At 45.9% G+C, this 22,169-nt stretch overlaps 1 protein-coding gene across 1 annotated transcript in view; it reads right to left on the reverse strand.

Moving 5' to 3' along the window:
* The window catches only part of LOC101473708 (voltage-gated potassium channel subunit beta-2), a 247,644-nt gene that overhangs the window by 125,028 nt on the left and 100,447 nt on the right, over positions 1-22,169 (reverse strand). Inside the window, exons 7-8 of the mRNA XM_012916125.2 lie at positions 19,885-19,929; positions 16,283-16,326 (exon numbers count right to left, since the gene is read on the reverse strand). Coding sequence (XP_012771579.1) covers positions 16,283-16,326; positions 19,885-19,929 — 89 coding nt within the window. The remainder of the gene's footprint in view (positions 1-16,282; positions 16,327-19,884; positions 19,930-22,169) is intronic.

The raw sequence follows: 22,169 nt of genomic DNA on the forward strand, positions 1-22,169 counted from the left end.
ATAACAAAAGACTTAAAACACAAAAAAACTCTAATATCAGTTACAGCTGGTAAGATTTATTTTAAAAACCAGACTTTCACAGTCTGCATCTTTTACAGGGTTTTTTCTGCTTTCATTCACTCCTAGTGTGATTAAAAAACAACAACCCACAGACACCCACAGACACAGAACCCACTAACTAAATAACTATTAGCTGCTTCCCCCCCCCCCAAACAGTCAGCCAGTTGAATGAGAGAAATGCAATCCACTCAGGTCATCGTGAACGTTGAAGGAGATGTGCTCCATAGTCAAACTTAAACTTATATTTCTTTCACTTATATCCTATGTTCTATTTAAATCCGGCTTCCTTTTATGGTTTCATGGAAAATTAGTTAAACCATTGCTCAACTTATATCTGGATGACGGCAGATAATTCTGATGAAACTGACCTAACTAATTGTAAGCACTTTGCAGCTGAGTCGTGGGCTAGTGGACCATGAGGTGTCCAGCATGAGTACGCGTGCGGCCGGACATTCCATTTGGGACATCTGACAGACTTAGTAGTGTAACTCAGGGTGTGAGCAGCAACTCCTGTATAGTAGACATAAAAAAAGTAATGTGTAGTGGCTTTTCAGAGGTACACTTCATGTACTGATTAACATACAGTTCAAAGATGTGCGTTAGGGTGCAGACTGGTTATGCCAATTGTGGATTTTGCTATATGAATATGCTCAAGAGTCTGTTTGAGCTAAAAACGTGACATATAGTGCTATATATATATATATATATATATATATATATATATATATATATATATATATATATATATATATATATATAGGAGATATATAGGAGATGCTCTGTCCCCACTGCTGTTCTGCATAGGCCTGAACCCCCTCAGTGAGATCATTAACAAGACTGGCTACGGATACCGACTACGGAACGGAGCAGTTGTCAGCCACCTCCTGTACATGGATGACATCAAGCTGTATGCCAAGAGTGAACGAGACATCGATTCACTGATCCACACTACCAGGCTATACAGCAATGACATTGGAATGTCGTTCGGACTGGAGAAGTGTAGTCGGATGGTAACAAAGAGAGGGAAGGTAGTCAGAACTGAGGGGATTGAACTACCAGAAGGCAACATTGCAGACATAGAGGACAGTTACAAGTACCTGGGGATCCCGCAGGCAAATGGGAACCATGAAGAGGCCGCTAGAAAGGCTGCAACCACCAAGTACCTGCAGAGGGTCAGGCAAGTCCTGAGGAGTCAGCTGAATGGTAAGAACAAGATCCGGGCCATCAACACATACGCCCTGCCCGTGATCAGGTACCCTGCTGGGGTAATAGGCTGGCCAAAGGAGGAGATAGAAGCCACTGACATAAAGACAAGAAAGCTCCTTACCATGCATGGAGGGTTTCACCCCAAGTCCAGCACCCTGAGGCTATACGCTAAGTGGAAGGAAGGGGGCCGGGGACTGGTGAGTGTCAGCACCACAGTCCAGGATGAGACAAGGAACATCCAAGAATACATTGGGAAGATGGCCCCAACTGACCGAGTGCTCAGTGAATACCTCAGGCAGCAGAAACCCAAGAAAGAGGAGGGAGACGAGGAACCATCATGGAAGGACAGGCCCCTGCACGGTATGTACCACCGGCAGATAGAGGAGGTGGCTGATATCCAGAAATCCTACCAGTGGCTGGACAAAGCTGGACTGAAAGACAGCACAGAGGCACTAATCATGGCAGCACAAGAACAAGCTCTGAGTACAAGATCCATAGAGGCTGGGGTCTATCACACCAGGCAAGACCCCAGGTGCAGGCTGTGTAAAGATGCCCCAGAGACAATCCAGCACATAACAGCAGGGTGCAAGATGCTAGCAGGCAAGGCATACATGGAACGCCATAACCAAGTGGCCGGCATAGTGTACAGGAACATCTGTGCCGAGTATAACCTAGAAGTCCCGAGGTCAAAATGGGAGATGCCCCCAAGGGTGGTGGAGAATGACCGAGCTAAGATCCCGTGGGACTTCCAGATACAGACGGACAAAATGGTGGTGGCTAACCAACCGGACATAGTGGTGGTAGACAAACAGAAGAAGACGGCCGTAGTGATCGATGTAGCGGTTCCGAATGACAGCAATATCAGGAAGAAGGAACACGAGAAGCTGGAGAAATACCAAGGGCTCAGAGAAGAGCTCGAGAGGATGTGGAGGGTGAAGGTAACGGTGGTCCCCGTGGTAATCGGAGCACTAGGTGCGGTGACTCCCAAGCTAGGCGAGTGGCTCCAGCAGATCCCGGGAATAACATCGGAGATCTCTGTCCAGAAGAGCGCAGTCCTGGGAACAGCTATGATACTGCGCAGGACCCTCAAGCTCCCAGGCCTCTGGTAGAGGACCCGAGCTTGAAGGATAAACCGCCCGCAGGGGCGTGCTGGGTGTTTAGTATATATATATATATGTATCTGGATGCCACCTGCAAAGGTAATCGGAGCACTAGGTGCGGTGACTCCCAAGCTAGGCGAGTGGCTCCAGCAGATCCCGGGAACAACATCGGAGATCTCTGTCCAGAAGAGCACAGTCCTGGGAACAGCTAAGATACTGCGCAGGACCCTCAAGCTCCCAGGCCTCTGGTAGAGGACCCGAGCTTGAAGGATAAAACCGCCCGCAGGGGCGTTCTGGGTGTGTTGTTATATATATATATATATTAGGGGTGCAACGATACACAAAATTCACGATTCGGTTCGATACTTTGGTGTCACGGTTCGATATTTTTTCAATACAAGAAAATGTTCATGCTTTTTTAATTTGTCATTTATTAAAATTATAAATATATATTTTAACTCAAACGTACAGTTTTAAAATTTAATGTTGCTGAAACAACAAAGGGATAAAATAATAAATATATCTGATCGAGAAATCACTCATGTTTGGAAAAGAGAGTTTATTACAGAGAAATATCTCTTTCCAAAATAAAAGCTATACTATACGCTTCTTCTGGGCTATCCTCTCAGCAGCATATTAAACATATCAGGTCCCCATAAGAAGAATCATGTGCTAACGGCTGTCTAAATGACTCGGATAAAGTTTGTAGCATGCGTGCTTGTTGTTTTTGTCTGCTTCCACTTGTCTTTGCACTAGGATGATGTCGGTGTAAATGTGCAGTCATATTCATTTTGTTCCCACTAGTGCTGTCAGCGTTAATCTGAAATGACGTTAACGCCACAACACGGCAAATCTCCGTTAACGAGCTACCGTGGATCGCCCCGTGCATGGGGCTGGACGGCCAACTGCCCCGACGTCATGACAGCGCATATTGGGAATGGCATATGCACCGATCGGTTTTCTATCGCCCATTTGCTGGAGGGCGCCCTCCGTTTGCGAGGTGCGCCTGCTGCTTGCGGCGCAGAGAAGAGAGGGCGGGGCGGCGGGGGATTTTCTGACCGGCTGGAGCAGCATCTAATAACCAACTCACAAAGTAAAACAAAATAAAAACAAACCAACAAACACGAAAACACCAGACATTATAATACAGACTTATAATTTGCACCGATGTTTTTTCAAAATTCTGTACACGAAAAGTGAGCGCGAGAGCCCTCAGTGCGCCTGCTCGCTGCTAAAGTCAAAGTAAACTTTATTGTCATCTCCGCTACATACAGTCCAGTATATAGAGAGACGAGACGACGAGGCTCCAGTTACAGCAGTGCAAGTAAACAAACAATAAGAAGAGTAAGAAAATAAATATACACTTTAGGACTCGGGGTAAAGGGATCGATAACAATTTAAAATTTACAGTTTGATGATTTAAAGTCTCACACACAAGCCATCGAAAGGGGAGGGGCCCTGCTGCTTCCAAATAGAGCACATTTCATTTATAATGTTGTAAATCCAAGCCCATTATGTATTCATTGGGTTGTGTAAAATCTCAGAAATGCACCCTAGACAAAGTGAAGCAGATGTGTCATTGGATAATGGCAGGTCATCCTGAAACAATCAGAATCAGAATACTTTATTAATCCCTAAGGAAATTATGTGGATTACAGTTGCTCCAAGAAAAAATGGTAAAAATAGCAACAGTAACAGACTAAACTCCAAACAATCCATTATGTTACAGATTTTAATATCAATTAGTCATTGTCAATTGTTGATTCTTCCTGTTCTCATTGTATGACGAATTATGATGGCTGTTTGATAGCCATTTGCATACTATGCATAATCTCTCTCTCTTCGTGTGTGTGTTAGTGTGTGTGTTAGTGTGTGTGTGTGTGTATACAAGAGTTTTATGTTAATGTACAATCCTTAATATGCTTTTTGTGTGTGTGTGTGTGTGGGGGGGGGGGGGGGGGGGGCGCCAGAGGGAGTGTTCGCCCAGGGCGCCAAACAGGCTAGGACCGCCACTGGTTCCCACCCATGTAATTGAGCATTGGGTGGCACATCCGACATGACGTGCTTACCTTCAGGGTCATACTTCACATGAAGACCAAAATAGTTCCAAAGGCCAGATCTGAATGAGGGTGGGGGAGGGTAAATTTGCCATGTTGCAACGAGCTCAGCTTCTGTCATGCTAGCTTCCGCTGTGCTCAGTGGATCTGCGCTCGACAGTGCAGCCTAGGTGGAGTAGTCGAACGCAGATCCACTGAGCTCTCAACACAGACAGCATCGTCAGAAGAAAAGTTAATAAAATAAATTTAAAAATTTGTATTGTTCGATAGATATGCGCACCAGCACTGTATTGAACGGTTCAATATCAATACGAATATCGTTGCACCCCTAATATATATATATATATATATATATATATATATATATAGAGAGAGAGAGAGAGAGATATGTATATGTATATTTTAAATCAGTAACATAGATAAAATATTTTGGATAACAAATGAGTCACATTTTAAAACACTGTTTGAATAATCAAAGAGGCATTTTAAAGCGCAGGCTATAACAGACATGCTTACCGGGAGCAGAGAAACACGCTGTAATGTCTCTTTGGCCTAATGCTGGGCTTACACTGTGCGATTTTTTCAGTCGCGCGATTCAGCTCCTGCTCAAACTGTACGATTGACTCGCAGGGGTTAGAAGTTCATAGGTCACGATGCAGGGTCTCACTACGACCCGATGCTCTGATGCGACCTGAGTGCTCACACTGTGCGTCCATAAAATGAAGGTTATAACAGAAATTCTGTCGCTCGCTCTCTCTCTCTGTCTTTCACTCACACAGACACGCACACCACCACCATCAACTTTGCTAAATTGCTAATGAAAAACATTGATCAGGCAGCTGTGATTGAGCAGCAATGTAGATCCAACTATTTTCACGGTTGTTGTGGTCGTGATAATTTTGTGAGGCCACATCGAAAAGGCTCGGATGAGCTTTCCAAAGTTCTACAAGTTGTACCTCCATCGCTTGTGTCCAGATCACACGCTGCACTGCCGTGCTGCGCCGTCTTTTTCGCTGACATTTGTGTTTGCGCGTGCGCAGTGTGACAAACTGCGGTGACACCCTCACGACGGTCGCGAGGATTTCAAGCAGGTTTGAAATCCTCCCGACCAAGCGATTGATGATCGGGAGCTGGTCGTGAGGTGTTAATCGCGTCTCGTTACCCCACGTATACTACACGATGCACGACGCACGATGAAGGCCAAAATCGGGCCGATCGCCAAAACGGTCGCACGACTCAAAAATCGGCTCAAAAATCGCACAGTGTAAGCCCAGCATAAGCCACACCAGAAATGCTCTGTGCGGATAGCAAAGTCTGCGCTGTGGGAGTGTCTGGACCCTTGAACGGCAAACTTGTAAGCCCTAGTTCGGCTCCCAAAAAAGATGCTCGAGTTGTTCTTGTGTCCAACAAAAATGAGTTCTAATATGTTTTATTTTTAATGTTACTCCGGGCTGTGTTGAACAAAGTGATTTAGCACAATTTAAATTAAAAAAATTAGTCTCTTAAATGAATGGCATCTTGATGTAGCTAGACCGGGGACTCGGTAAATGGCTTAAAAAACTAATACACTGTTTTCCATCTTGTGCACTTGAGTACACTCCAATGAAACTCGAAAAGTGGGAAAAATACACACACACACATACACACAATATGGAGATGATGACTTGGCATTTGTTAGGAAGGAGTGTAAGTATAGAGAGGAGTAATTCCTACTTCTCATTCATGTACTCTGCAATGTGCATTGTCTCGAAACTGTCCATATCTGTCCTTGTAACATGTTTATTTCTTTTCAGAATAAATGGCTGAGAAAAAAAAATGTCAAAGTTGAGGTAAGTGGTTACTGTTTGCCACAACTAAACAGCATTGTGGGTTTTTTTTTGTTTGTTTGTTTTGTTTTTATCTGATATTAGTTTCGGAGGGTCAAATTTCTCTTTGGGTAAAAATAAAGCTAACATCCAAGTGTCAAAGGTCTCTAAAGTTCAGTTCTAAAAAACAAGTCAGTCCCTGAAGCTTATTTGTCCCACAGAAGCTAATTTGGTGACAACTCAAGTCTGCGGGAATGTGTAAGGAATGTCTGATCTTAACAAACTAACTTTGTTGTTACATTACAGCAATATTTAGGAAACATTTAATGGTTGATAATGGAGCAGGATGAAGGTCAAAGGGAAAGTCCCGGTAAGCTTCCGGTTACTGGGAAAGTCCCTGCCACGCTTCTGGTCATGCTTCCATCTGACGTAGTCATCCGACTGGTCCATGCTATATCACCCTTCCAGACCCGGAGTGGTATAACGTGTTGTAGAAAAATTTGATCGATTCTCTCTCTCTCTCCTTCTCTCAATCTCTTAAAAAATAATAAACCTGTCGTAAAAGTGACTCTTAAAAAAAGAAAACTCTTTACCACAGAGGGGTAAAATAGCTTCAATAAAATTATTTGGGATGCTAAATAGGATCGAGTTCTGAATATGGGCGCGGTGCTTTTTTTAACTAAGGGTTATTTTTACACATACAAGGAGATGAGTGGGAGGTCTCTATGAAATTCTTTGCATGGTACTCTGTAGGTTACAAGCAATAGAAAGTCCTTCTTTTTTCATTACAAGCACTGGTGTAGCTTGCCTCCACCAGTGTGTGGATGTGAGAGTGAATGAATTTGAGGCGCTATATAAATTTAATCCATTATTAGTCTGATAATCTGAAAGGTATTTATTTTATTGCATCTGTAATAAGGTTAATATAAGAAAGTAAAATACATCTAAAGCTGCTATTGTAAAAAGAAATAGCCCTCAGTCTTTACCAAGAAAGTGGTTACATTTGTAGGTGAAAATGGTTATCAAGATCTTTGCCATAATATTGATGCTAATAATAGAGACTGAATCATTTAAACAATGTACTAAACAGAATTCAAACTATGAGTTCAACTCTTGTCTGTGAAAAACTAACTGCTGCGACCATTCTGTCTCTCTATGCAGCATGCGCTCTGATCTCCACTGACTCATCAGAAATCTGCTGTGTTACCCCCCTGACTTTTCATGCCCCTGGAATGACCCCCCTCCCTCTCTGATCAGAATTGTCCCTGAACTTTTCCTCAACCATCCCTCCACCGACCCCCTCCCTCTCTGGACAAAACAGAATTTTTTTTTCCCACCGGATGCAGTTCATCACGTCAAATTAGTCACTTGCGGAGTACCTCCCCCACTGGATGCAATTCGTCACGCATATGGATCAAATTAGTCACATCTGGATTCGATTAGTCATTTTTGGAGTACTTCCAGCAATGTCAAAAGGTCAAGGCTAGGGTCATCAATCAAATTTTGACACAAGGTGTACTATTACTTTTTTCACGTGTTCTCAATGATATTAATAGGTCTGCAGTTTGTTGCAATCCACTTGGCAATTGTATCAGTCAATATTTCTGAGGTACACTTACTGAGTCCCCGGGAGAGGTTTGTCGCTAGCTGGTTGACGCATTAGCCAAAGTCCTAGCAGCATCCCCGGCTAACGTATGCTTCGTGTCAATATGATATTGTACGCTGGAAGTGCTTTGGTGAAAAGAAAATTCCTTCTTGCACAATGTGCATAATACTTTACGTCAGTCGACTGTGCCATCTTGTTATTTTTTTGATACTCAAATTCCCTTTCAAGAGGGCCGATGTGCATTTATCATCTTTCATATTGAGTCTGTTGGTTCAGCTGCCTGTCACTACAAGATCAACTGCCCATTTGTGCATGTGCGAAGGTAACCCTACTTGGATAAACCCCCCGAAATGCGTTGACAGAGACTTTTCAGGGATTTTGAGTCATTCTGCACTCCAGATGTGTTAATTGCATTTAAAATTTTAATCACATTGACCGTGATGGCGGATTAATTTGCGTTAACGTGTTAATTTTGACACCACTAATATATATAAAAAATAAAAATCCCCACTCGCTCCTGTGGGTGGTCAGTCCTTCAAGCTCGGGTCCTCTACCAGAGGCCTGGGAGCTTGAGGGTCCTGCGCAGTATCTTAGCTGTTCCCAGGACTGCGCTCTTCTGGACAGAGATCTCTGCTGTTTTTCCCGGGATCTGCTGGAGCCACTCGCCTAGCTTGGGAGTCACTGCACCTAGTGCTCTGATTACCACTGGGACCACCTTCATCCTCCACATCTTCTCGAGCTCTTCTCTGAGCCCTTGGTATTTCTCGAGCTTCTTGTGTTCCTTCTTCCTGATGTTGCTGTCATTCGGAACCAGTACATTGATCACTACGGCCGTCTTCTCATGTTTGTCTACCACCACTATGTCCGGTTGGTTAGCCACCACCATTTTGTCCGTCTGTAACTGGAAGTCACACAGGATCTTAGCTCAGTAATTCACCACCACCCTGTGGGGGCGTCTCCCATTTTGACCGCGGGACTTCCAGGTTATACTCGGCACAGATGTTTCTGTACATATATATATATATATATATATATATATATATATATATATATATATATATATATATATATATATATATATATGGCGAGCTCAGACAAGGAGGAGACGGAGGTATCGTTTGGTCTTGCTTCCCGTGAGCTAGCCAGGGAGTACAACCGTTTATTCACAATTTCAGAAGAACACTGCCGCTAGCTAACTGCTCAGCGTGGCAACAACAACAACAACACAGGCCGCCCTCTGACCCTGGAAGGACACACCGTCGCAGCGAGAGGGCGTCACCTGTCACTATGGCAACATAAACAAAACATAACTGTACAAACAGAACCCCGAACAGCCCTGACCCGCTACATAGCCCCCACCTAAGGGGTCAGTCATCCCCGACGACCCCATTACCCCACACAAAGTCCTGCAAATGTCCAGGTACCTTCTTTTGGTGCACCGGACGGTCACGACCGGCGGGGGAAAAGTCACTTGGGTCAGAACATGCGGTACCACCATCATCCCCTGCTCCGGCGTCTGTTGGAGCGAGCGGTCAGTACGGTGAGAGCCTGTCCCGGTGCAACACCACCATGCGCCATGCCCAGCATGCGGATACGGTACACCACGTCTGTTAGCCGCTCCACAACCTCTGCCGGCCCTTGCCAGTGACTGCAGAGTTTGGGGGACAATCCTCTCTTGCGAACCGGGCAGTACACCCAAACCTTGTCGCCATGCATGAAAACCCCCCCTCGGCACTTGGTGCCGTAGGCTCTTTTCTGTCATACTCCGGCGCTGGCCTGCGCCTGGCGGGTGTAGTCATGAACCACCTGCAGCCGCTCCCTGAGCCTCCTGTAGTAGTCCATCTCTGACCCACCATCAATCTCCGGCTCGGGAGGGGACCCGAACACCAGATCCACAGGCGTCCGGAGCTCCCATCCAAACATCAGAGTGGCAGGTGTGCACTGGCTGGACTCCTGCACCGCAGTCCGATACGACCAAAGGACCAGGGGCAGATGTCGGTCCCAATCTTGCTGGTGGCGGCTGGTGAGAATGGCGAGCTGGGTGGCCAGCGTGCGGCTGAAGCGCTCAACCAAGCCATCGCTTTGTGGGTGGAACGATGTGGTTCTTGTTTTCTCCACCCCCAGTCGCCGGCAGATCTCCCCGAAGACCTTCAATTCAAAGTTACGCCCCTGGTCACTGTGGAGCTCAGCCGGGACCCCAAAACGGGTGAACATCTCCTCCACCAGCTTCTCGGCCGTCGTCGTTGCGCTCTGGTCCGGCACCGCGTAGGCCTCTGGCCACTTCGTGAAATAGTCCATAGCCACCAACACATACCGGTTCCCTGACTCTGTGACGGGGAAAGGCCCTAGGACGTCCACTCCCACTCTTTCCATTGGGGCCTCCACCAGGTACTGCTGAAGGGGGGCAGTGGAGCGGCCCTTCTGTGCCGTGCAGGTGTCACAGCAGTGCACATGAAGTTCCACATCCCGTCGACAGCCAGGCCAGTGGAACCGTCCCCTGAGGCGGCGGAGAGTTTTGGCGTTCCCATAGTGTCCTGCCCCCACCGAGCCGTGGACTAGCTCAAGCACCTGCGACCGCAGCGACCGAGGCACCAACAGCTGCAGGAGATCTCTGCCCTGACCGGGGGCCCGCCATCTCCGGTACAGGAGCCACCCCCCTCCGCCGGCTGTGGCCTGAGCAGTAGCCACCCCCAGCACCTCCTGGTCCCGCTCTTCCTGTCGCAGGCAGTAGCGGCACTCGACGGCTATGCAGGGCCGTCTGGAGAGGGCATCAGCCTTGCCATGCTGTCGACCTGGCCGATGCTGGATCTCGAAGTCATAGCCCTGAAGGACCTCCAGCCAGCGGGCCACCTGCCCTTCTGGGTGTTTGAAGTTCAGGAGCCAAGTCAGAGATGCATGGTCAGTGCGCAGGAGGAACCAACAGCCGTGCAGATATGGCTGGAAGTGCCGCACCGCTAGCACTACGGCCAGCAGCTCCCGCCGCGTCATGCAGTAGTTCCTCTCGGCTCGCCCCAAGTCACAACTGAAGTACGCCACCACCCGTTCTCCAGCCTCGTCTTGCTGGGAGAGGACCACCCCGACCGCCCCGACCCCACATCAGTGTCCACAATGAAAGGTTGCGTCGGGGTAGGCCAGAACTGGGGCTCTGGTGAGGGCCTCCTTCAGCTGTGCAAAAGCCGCAGCACAGGCATCCCCCCAGCCAAACACCTGTCCCTTGTCAGCCAGGCGGTGGAGGGGGCTGGCCATTGTCGCGAACCCTTTGATGAACCGACGGTAGTAGGAGGCTAGGCCCAGGAAGCTCCGCAGTTCTTGGACGTTCGAGGGAGTCGGCCAGTCCTGGACCGCAGCCACTTTTGCGGGGTCAGTGGCGACACCTCGAGCGCTGATCACATGGCCCAAGAACGTGGTCTCTCTCACCAACAGGCGGCATTTCGCAGGGTTGAGCCACAGCCCAGCTCGTCGGATGGCACTCAAGACCTCGCTCAGGTGAGACAGTGCACTGTCGAAGTTGCCACCGTGCACCAACAGGTCATCCAGGCTCACAACGCAGCGGCTACGAGGGATATCCACGAGCACCCTCTCCATCAGCCTCTCAAACGTCGCTGGCACATTGCAGAGCCCAAATGGCATGACCCTGAACTGCCACAGCCCCTATCCAATGGTGAATGCAGTCTTAGGCCTTGCGTCGGGGGCTAGCTCCACCTGTCAGTAACCGCTGCGTAGGTCGAGGGAGCTGAACCAACTGGAGCCGGTAACGTAATCTAGGGCCTCGTCGATCCACGGCAACGGGTACGAGTCCTTCTTGGTGACTGCATTGAGACGGCAAAAGTCCACGCAGAACCTCGGACTGCCATCCTTCTTCCCCACCAGAACCACGGGTGCCGCCCATGGGCTATTGGATGGCTCGATCACCCCAGCCGCAGCCATCTCACGGATCTTCTCTTCCGCTACCTGCCGTTTCGAGAGGGGCAGCCGGTGTGGGCGCAGACGGATGGGCTGAGCAGAGCCGGTGTCGAAGGTGTGCTGGACCAGACTCGTCTGCCTGCAGTCTTTGTCACTGGCGGCAAAGATGTCCACATTCTCGTCCAGGAGGCACCTCAACCGCTGGCGCTGGTCGACGTTGAGGCCTACGCTGCTGCGCTGCCAAAGGTCATCAACAGCCTCGATGGTCTCAGTCGAAGGAGGTTTGTCAGGCTGAGAGGCTGAGGCGAGTGGAGATGACCACCGGCATTCGAAATCTGCTGAGCGGCAGCTGCCCAACGCCTGTCTCGTCTGGTCCCCGCTCCCTGCTTTTGGCCGCGTTGGAGAGCAAAAGTCTCTCCGCCAAGACTGATAGCCAGCTTTGCGGTGTTGACGCAGGCCCCCCAGCGGCTCAGCAGATCCAGGCAAATGATGCACTGGTCTTGAATGTCGGCGAGCCAGAAGTCATGCACCAGCTCTAGATCCTTCACTCGGATCCGGAACGGTTTCTTCCCCCGCATAACAGTTTTCTCCCCCCGTCACTGTCATCAGCTACAGTGGGGCAAAAAAGTATTTAGTCAGCCACCGATTGTGCAAGTTCCCCCACTTAAAATGATGACAGAGGTCAGTAATTTGCACCAGAGGTACACTTCAACTGTGAGAACCAGAATGTGAAAAAAAACATCCATGAATCCACATGGTAGGATTTGTAAAGAATTTATTCGTAAATTAGGGTGGAAAATAAGTATTTGGTCACCTCAAACAAGGAAAATCTCTGGCTCTCACAGACCTGTAACGTCTTCTGTAAGCTTTTCTGTCCCCCACTCGTTACCTGTATGAATGGCACCTGTTTGAACTCATCATCTGTATAAAAGACACCTGTCCACAGCCTCAAACAGTCAGACTCCAAACTCCGCCATGGCCAAGACCAAAGAGCTTTCGAAGGACACCAGGAAAAGTATTGTAGACCTGCACCAGACTGGGAAGAGTGAATCTACAATAGGCAAGCAGCTTGGTGTGAAAAAAATCAACTGTGGGAGCAATCATCAGAAAATGGAAGACATACAAGACCACTGATAATCTCCCTCGATCTGGGGCTCCACGCAAGATCTCATCCCGTGGGGTCAAAATGATCATGAGAACGGTGAGCAAAGATCCCAGAACCACACGGGGGGACCTGGTGAATGACCTGCAGAGAGCTGGGACCAAAGTAACAAAGGTCACCATCAGTAACACACTACAACGGCAGGGAATCAAATCCCGCAGTGCCAGACGTGTTCCGCTGCTGAAGCCAGTGCATGTCCAGGCCCATCTGAAGTTTGCCAGAGAGCACATGGATGATACAGCAGAGGATTGGGAGAATGTCATGTGGTCAGATGAAACCAAAGTAGAACTTTTTGGTATAAACTCAACTCGTCGTGTTTGGAGGAAGAAGAATACTGAGTTGCATCCCAAGAACACCATACCTACTGTGAAGCATGGGGGTGGAAACATCATGCTATGGGGCTGTTTTTCTGCCAAGGGGACAGGACGACTGATCCGTGTTAAGGACAGAACGAATGGGGCCATGTATCGTGAGATTTTGAGCCAAAACCTCCTTCCATCAGTGAGAACTTTGAAGATGTGTCATGGTCCGGAGTCTGCGACTCCGTGTTTATGTTTAGTCTATTAGTATTCTGTGGTTTTGGTTACCTTGGGTGTTTGTATTCTTCTGTTCATGTTCCTATGTTCTGTGTCCCCCAGTCTGTGTTAAGTTGGTGTGTTATGTCATTGCGTGTATGTGTTTCCTGTTTTATTGTGAAGGTCTGCGTCTTATGTGAGTGTTTTCAGTTTGCCTCCCTAGTCTCGTCACGATAATCACTCCCAGCTGTGTTCCCCACCTGCGTGTAATCTCCCTGTGTTCTCTGGGTGTATTTAAGTTGTGTCTTCTGTCATGGTAGTTGCTGGTTCGTCTGCGTTATTTTCCTCGCCGCCATTCTGTGTTTATTCCTCCAGCTTCCTGGTCATTCTCCCCGCAAGGTACCCTCGTTAGTGTTCTGGTTTTGTGTTTAGTTTAGTTTTCCCAGTTTAGAGTTTTTACCGTTCTGTTTCTCGCCACCCCTTTTGTTGTTCTTATCCGATTGTAAATAAAGCTCATCCTCCACTTAAGCAGTCTGCATCTTGGGTCCGTTAAATATTCCACACGGCTTGCCCCGGCAAACCGTGACAAGATGAAACGAGGCTGGGTCTTCCAACATGACAATGATCCAAAACACACCGCCTGGGCAACAAAGGAGTGGCTCCGTAAGAAGCATTTGAAAGTCCTGGAGTGGCCTAGCCAGTCTCCAGACCTCAACCCCATAGAAAATCTGTGGCGGGAGTTGAAAGTCCGTGTTGCTCGGCGACAGCCCCAAAACATCACTGCTCTCGAGAAGATCTGCATGGAGGAATGGGCCAAAATACCAGCTACTGTGTGTGCAAACCTGGTAAAGACCTATAGTAAACGTTTGACCTCTGTTATTGCCAACAAAGGTTATGTTACAAAGTATTGAGTTGTATTTTTGTTATTGACCAAATACTTATTTTCCACCCTAATTTACGAATAAATTCTTTACAAATCCTACCATGTGGATTCATGGATTTTTTTTTTCACATTCTGTCTCTCACAGTTGAAGTGTACCTCTGGTGCAAATTACTGACCTCTGTCCTCATTTTAGGTGGGGAAACTTAAACAATCGGTGGCTGACTAAATACTTTTTTGCCCCACTGTATATATATATATATATTCCTACAAGGAACAAGTTATTGCCAACAATGTGGAACAAGCTTATGCAATGGGTGTATTAATTGTATAGATATATTTTTGCTAGTCTGACATCAGACAGAAACATCTGACTAGTTGATACTAGCTTTCAGACATTACGTATCTTTTCAAATCATCAGACGTCATTTTAAGTCTATCCTGCTAAGAAACTATTCTAATATTTAGGTCAAGGCATGTTTTGACAAGAGATTTTAAATTAATCAGTAAAGATACAAATCAAGTGTACACTGTCTGCTCGATTTCAGTGGATTAAATAAAACAATTTCACAAGCATTTATGGGTCTATGTACAAAAATTGTAGACAAACCTATTCCCACTGTTATGTACAACTGGATAATCTAACACAATCACAGCTAAAATGCTAACTAAATCATTTATTTAAAAATTTAAAACATATATGTTTAAAAATAGTTTCTGCTATTTTCTAAAATGCAATTAAACCCAGGTCTGGTGCTGGAGACATTCAACAAACCAATATTTTTATTTTCCATGCTTAGAAAATTGTTTTCCCTCATTTTCAAGCATCTAATTCTCACGTAATTATGAATTGCTTTTCTTTGAAAAACACACTAAAAACGTAATTGGTGATAAAGAAGAAAACAAAACTATGTCCCCAGCAGAGATGGGCAGTAACGCGTTACTTGTAACGCGTTACTGTAATCTGATTACTTTTTTCAAGTAACAAGTAAAGTAAGGGATTACTATTGCAAAAATGGTAATTAGATTACCGTTACTTTCCCGTAGGAACGCTGCGTTACTGCGTTACTAAAACCGTGATTTTTTGCGAGAATGTCTCACGACAGTGACGTAAGCGAGTGCGCCGTCAGTGACAACACCTGTGTGCAGATCAACAATGGATCACATATCGATTGTGGGAGAGAGTATGAGCGTGCAGCGTTTAAAGCATGGAAGTACTGACCTTACTTTGAGTTTGATTCCATAAAAAGTGACAAAAACATTAGCGTCCATCGTGCGTGGGAAGAAAACTTCTTTTTACAGCAAAAAAAACCCCCCTAAACGTCCAAGCAAGCACAAATTCACAGAGAAACTCGCGGATTCTTCAACTGACCGTGGCACACCTGCACCTGGGTAAACCTCCGCCTACCGCAGTCCTGCTTTACAGGTGAAAATAGAGCAACAGGACCGCTGAGTCTTTGACTTTATTCATTTTCTGCTGTGTTTTACTTGCATCTATTTGAAAGAGTGAGTGTAAACACAAAATAATATTTTATTTTATGTGCTGGAATGTGTAGAAAATAGGTTTAAATGTCAAACTAATTTATTCAAGTCAGAGAATGTTGCATATAATTAAATTTTTGCTTGATGCATAAAGTTAAAAGATTAAAACTGATAAAACAAGTTAAAAAAAGAGACTTTTCCATTTGATTACATTTTATATGATGGATTATGTAGAAAAAGTAGAATTGGGCTGAAAGATCTATTGCTTTATCACCTATTCAGGTTGTAAATCGTGTTTTTAAAAAGTAACTAAGTAACTAATTACTTTTGAAAATAAGTAATGAGTAAAGTAACGGGATTACTTTTTTGGGGAAGTAATCAGTAATTAGTTACTGATTACTTTTTTCAAGTAACTTGACCAACACTGGTCCCCAGTATGCAAACGATCAATGTTTGCATACTGGGGGAAAAGATTTCAAATTCACAGTTGTAGCTAATAATCTTACCTTCAAGTATATGTTTTCTAGATAATCCTCTCTCCATTTCTGCTCTGAAAAAAAAACATAATAAATTAAATTCAAAATTTAAAATAGTACTTTTTAACAACACTACAGATAGATTAGATAGCCTTGGAAAAGTATTTGCCTTTTTCCCATGCTGTTGCATGCTGGGGTAGCTGGTTAAAGTTTGCAGATATCAACAGACTCCATAAACTGATCCGTTTAGCTACAAATCTTGTGGAGATAGAACTGGACTCCAGCCTCCATTACTGTGTGGTGTCGGAGAGGCAGACGTTGTCCAAGATAAAGACAATGTTGGACAATACCTTCCACCCAGTCAATAACTATTAGCCAGTCATTGGAGCATGTTCAGTGAGAGACTGAGATTAGGCAAATGCACAACTGAACAACACAGGAAGTCATTCCTGCTACAATTTTATCTGATGCACCGTACACAGTGTAATAGTTGCATTTACTGTGAAAATAACAAATAAAGTTTTACAGTTTAGAGTAAAACGAATGATGAAGACCCTGGAGCAGCTGGTCCTGGCTCAGCTTCGGCACCTGGTGAGCTCATCACTGGACCCACTTCAGTTTGCCTACCAACCTGGCATTGGAGCGGATGATGCCATCATCCACCTCCTACATCGTTCCCTCTCTCACCTGGACATTGCTGGGAGCACTGTGAGAATCATGTTCTTTGATTTCTCCAGTGCCTTCAACACCATTCTTCCCACGGTCCTGAAGGACAAGCTGGAGAACTCAGGAGTAGGGATGGGTACTGGTATCCGGTGCCACGATGGCACCGGTTCTGACATAAACGGTAGTAACCAGACCGAAAAGCAACGCACATTTCGGTGCTTTTTTTTTCCTGTGATGTCATACACTTTGGATTCTAGCCAATCATTTTACCTTTGCAAGCGTAGTAGGCGGGCCCAGGTACGTACTTTCTTTTAGAGCAGAGCTACAGATTAAAAATGCCCAAGGCGAAGTGGTCAAAGTCTGGCTGTACTTCACAGTAAAAGATGCAAACTCAGCAGCCTGCAACAAGTGCTTTAAGGTGATACTGTGCAAAGGAGGGAACACCTCAAATCTGATGAAACACCTGGCGACGCATAGCGTTTTTTAAAAGCCGAGAAATGCACTGTATTTGATAGCTTGCTGCGAGACCTCACACCGAGCACGTCTACTGCGGGTGTGGTGCCTGGTATCTGACCCGGAGTTAGCAACATCCCCCGAAAACCCGAAGAGGAGAGTCCTGGCCCCTAGCCCTGCCAGTGTAGCAGAACTGATGACGGATGATGATGGCAGCAGCAGCCGTTCTTCTCTGCGTGAGTAACTTAATGTTGTTCGTGTGTAATTTACGCTGAGTAGGCTAACCACGTTATTACATTAATGCATGTAAGGTGAACTAGCAAACACGTCATAGTTACATGCGGCTATCTTCTTGTTTGATGGCAGATACTCCCTTCGCCCTGGCCAAAAAGGCTAAAATGACCAAAGAAAACAGTGGAAAACAGCTAAACATGAGAGGTTTTTGGACAAAGTTTGTGTTTTTTTCCATTGATTAAGCACTGCTTCCAGCCAAGAGTGATACCATAAATCCCCTATAGCTGCAGAAAAGGCTAACATTGTTATCTGTTTACAAAAAAATAGCTAAATATGAGAGGTTTTAGGACAAGTTTGTGTCTTCCATTCTTTAAGCACCGGTTCGAGCACCGTTTAAGCACCAGCACCATTTCAAAAGTTTGGTACTGGTATCGGATAAAACCTAAACGATACCCATCCCTACTCAGGAGTGGACAATCACCTCACTACATGGATTCTGGACTCCCTCACCGACCGACCACAGTATGTGAGAACTCAGGGCTGTGTGTCGGACAGGGTCGTCTGCAGCACGGGGGCCCCACAGGGAACAGTTCTGGCTCGTTCCTCTTCACCATCTACACTGCAGACTTCTCCCACAACTCCACCCAGTGCTTCCTGCAGAAGTTCTCTGATTACTCTGCAATAGTCAGCCTCATCACTGATGGGGACGACAAGGAGTACAGAGAACTGACACAAGGCTTTGTGGACTGGTGCCAGCTGAACTACCTCCAGATCAACACTAGTAAAACCAAGGAGCTGGAGGTAGACTTCCACAGGCACAAACATCCTCCACTGCAACCACTGAACATCCAAGGTCCAGGGCATCTGCTGTGGCAAATGGGTGCAAGCCTTTGACCACAAACTTAGTCACTGCTCGGTGACATTCGTCTATCCTGGCCTGAAAGGAGACGCTACCGGTAGACTGCAGCGAGAACTGCCAGCATCTGAGCCAGCCAGACTCTGTCTGTCTCTCTCATCATGGTCACCTAAATGCAGCGCACAGTAATGGCAGGTTTTGTAATAAGGCAGATCGCGCTAACATAATATGCACTGTTAGTTGATTATTTACCTGCCGCATTAACGGGAGAGGACGTGCAAACGTTTCCGCTGCTGCTGGGTTGAGATTCACGAGTCCAGAGCGGAATTAAAAACACGACATTCATTTAAGGTTATTGCGTGTTTTGTGAGCAAATGCTTTTGCATATTCGTAGTGTTTCCTCCCTTAAATGAAATCTCTACTTTTCAAGTACTGCAAGTTGCCCTGTTGTCATCCGTTCTCGTAAAGCATAGGTGTCAAACTCTGGCCCGCGGGCCAAATTTGGCCCGCAGCCTACTTACATTTGGCCCGCGAAGCCATACCAAATTACTATCAGAGCTGGCCTACTGGTATTATACAGCTAATATATATATTGTTTAGGTTTAGTATTAAGCTTTGCTTGTTCCATATTCAGTTTTTCAGCAAAACGTGTTTGAGTCCATAAGATATGATTCATTCTTATATCTGGAGGAATAAATATATTTCAATAAATATTAATGTTAGCCCGCGACTTTGTTCCAGTTTTGAATTTTGGCCCACTGTGTATTTGAGTTTGACACCCCTGTCGTAAAGTATAACCAAACTTTTGAGCGTTTGAGCCGCTTAGGCGCCGTGTTTCCTGCCAGGTAAATGACACTCCGCAATGTGGTGACGTCATTCGGGGCGACTGGAATCGATAAGGGAATCGTTTGCAAAACTGGCAAACAATTCCAAGGAATTGAAACAGTGGGAACCGGTTCTCAACAAGAAGATTATCTTGTTTATTATCTTATCTTATCTTATCTTATCTTATCTTATCTTATCTTATCTTATCTTACCCTATCTTATCTTATCTTATCTTATCTTAAAATGTCAATCATATATATGTAGTTGCTGTAATATTCTGGAAATTTATAATCAAGCTACTTGCACATATTAGAGCTATTTCTCATACTTGGAACTTTGTTACATGTTGTATCAATTAAGTTATTTCAGTCTGTTGCTGTTCTTGTTGTCTTGGAGCAATTGTAACCACACCATTTCCTTAGGGATTATTAAGGATTTTGATTTTGATTCTGATAATTGCCTTCAAGGTCTAGATAGTTGTATCTATCTGTCAGCACCATTCTCTTATAATTAATCATCATCATCATAGAAAGTGAGATGAGTGGGCAACCTGAGAGAGAAAACATGCATACTTTTAGAAAAGACAATGAATACTTACTTTCCACCCCAGAAGATTTTGGTGGTGATAACTAAACTGGAGCGCCTTGAGAAAAGACAAATAAACACAAAAATCAGACTGCTGGATTCCAGTCATCTCAAATATAATTACTGAAAAAAAATAATGTGGAGGGTGTATATATATCCCCGCTTCTGCGGGCGGTCTATCCTTCAAGCTTGGGTCCTCTGGGAGCTTGAGGGTCCTGCGCAGTACCTTAGCTGTTCCTAGGACTGCACTCTATAGAGATCTCCAATGTTGTCCCTGGGATCTGCTGGAGCCACTCGTCTAGTTTGGGAGTCACTGCACCTATTGCTCCGATTACCAACGGAACCACTGTTACCTTCACCCTCCACATTTTCTCGAGCTCTTCTCTGAGTCCTTACTATTTCTCGAGCTTCTTGTGTTCCTTCTCTCTGATGTTGCTGTCATTGGGAACCACTACATCTATCACTACAGCCGTCTTCTTATGTTTGTCTACCACCACTATGTCCGGTTGGTTAGCCATCACCATTTTGTCCATGTCCTGGACGTCCCACAGGATCTTAGCTCGGTCATTCTCCACCCTGTGGGGGCGTCTCCCATTTTGATCTCATGACTTCCAAGTTATACTTGGCACAGATGTTCCTGTATTCTATGCCAGCCACTTGGTTATGGCGTTCCATGTATGCCTTGCCTGCTAGCATCTTACACCCTGCTGTTATGTGCTGGATTGTCTCTGGAGCATCTTTACACAGCCTGCACCTGGGGTCTTGCCTGGTGTGATAGACCCCAGCCTCAATGGATCTTGTGCTTAGTGCTTGTTCCTGTGCTGCCATGATTAGTGCTTCCGTGCTGTCTTTCGGTCTAGCTTTGTCCGGCCACTGGTAGGATTTCTGGATATCAGCCACCTCCACTATCTGCCGGTGGTGCAGACCGTGCAGTTGTCTGTCCTTCCATGATGGTTCCTTGCCTTCCTCCCCTTTCTTGGGTTTCTGCTGCCTGAGGTATTCACTGAGCACAAGCTCTTCGTGATGTATTCGTGGATGTTTGTTGTCTCATCCTGGACTATGGTGCTGACACTCACTAGTCCCTGGCCTCCTTCCTTCCGCTTAGCGTACAGCCTCAGGGTGCTGGACTTGGGGTGAAACCTGCCATGCATGGTCAGGGGCTTCCTTGTCTTGATGTCAGTGGCTTCTATCTCCTCCTTTGGCCAGCTTATTATTCCAACAGGGTACCTGACGGGCAGGGCATAGTTGTCGATTGCCCAGATCTTGTTCTTACCATTCAGCTGACTTCTCATGACTTGCCTTGCCCTCTGCAGGTACTTGGTGGTTGCAGCTTTTCTAGCGCCTCTTCCCCCAGGTACTTGTAGCTGTCCCCAATGTCTGCAATGTTGCTTTCTGGTAGTTTGATCCCCTCAGTTCTTACTACCTTCCCTCTCTTTGTTATCATCCGACTACATTTCTCCAGTTTGAATGACATTCCGATATCATTGCTGTATATCCTGGTGGTATGGTTCAGTGAATCGATGTCTCGTTTACTCTTAGCATACAGCTTGATGTCATCCATGTACAGGAGGTGGCTGACAACTGCTCCATTCTGTAGTCGGTACCATGCAGTTTTGTCCTCAGTTAAAGTCAACAACATCTTATCCCAACTGTGCACTCTTTGTGCATGGAAAATTGCTTTTACCTCACTGTCTGACAGTTTTCATGACATCACCATGTCACCATGTAGACTGGAATATGGAATATGTGTTTTTGCAAAGATGATTGTCAAAGCTGCATTCTGCTGGCCCTATCAGTAACCAACAGCTGACACAGGAGTCCCACAGTCTACCCTAATTCAGTAGCGTTATTGGTTGCACTTTCTTATACAGCTTAGTAATAAAGTTCTAGGTAAGGGTGACAAGGTAGAAACAAGTATGTAATAAAATTATTGCCACTCAATTACCAAAATAATAACCGGTTAATATCCAAGTAATATCGTGATAGCAACAGTGGTCACAGTTAGTTATACTAAATTTTATGTAATTGGATGACAACTGCTCCATTCAACACCATTCTTCCCACAGTCCTGAAGGACAAGCTGGAGAACTCAGGAGTGGACCATCACCATACTACCTGGATTTTGGACTACCTCACCAACCGACCACAGTATGTAATAACTCAGGGCTGTGTGTCAGACGGGGTTGTCTGCAGTACGGGGGCCCCACAGGGAACGGTTCTGGCCCCATTCCTCTTCACCATCTACAATGCAGACTTCTCCCACAACTCCATCCAGTGCTTCCTGCAGAAGTTCTCTGA

Source organism: Maylandia zebra, linkage group LG20 (genome assembly GCF_041146795.1).
Source record: "Maylandia zebra isolate NMK-2024a linkage group LG20, Mzebra_GT3a, whole genome shotgun sequence".
Lineage (NCBI taxonomy): Eukaryota > Metazoa > Chordata > Actinopteri > Cichliformes > Cichlidae > Maylandia > Maylandia zebra.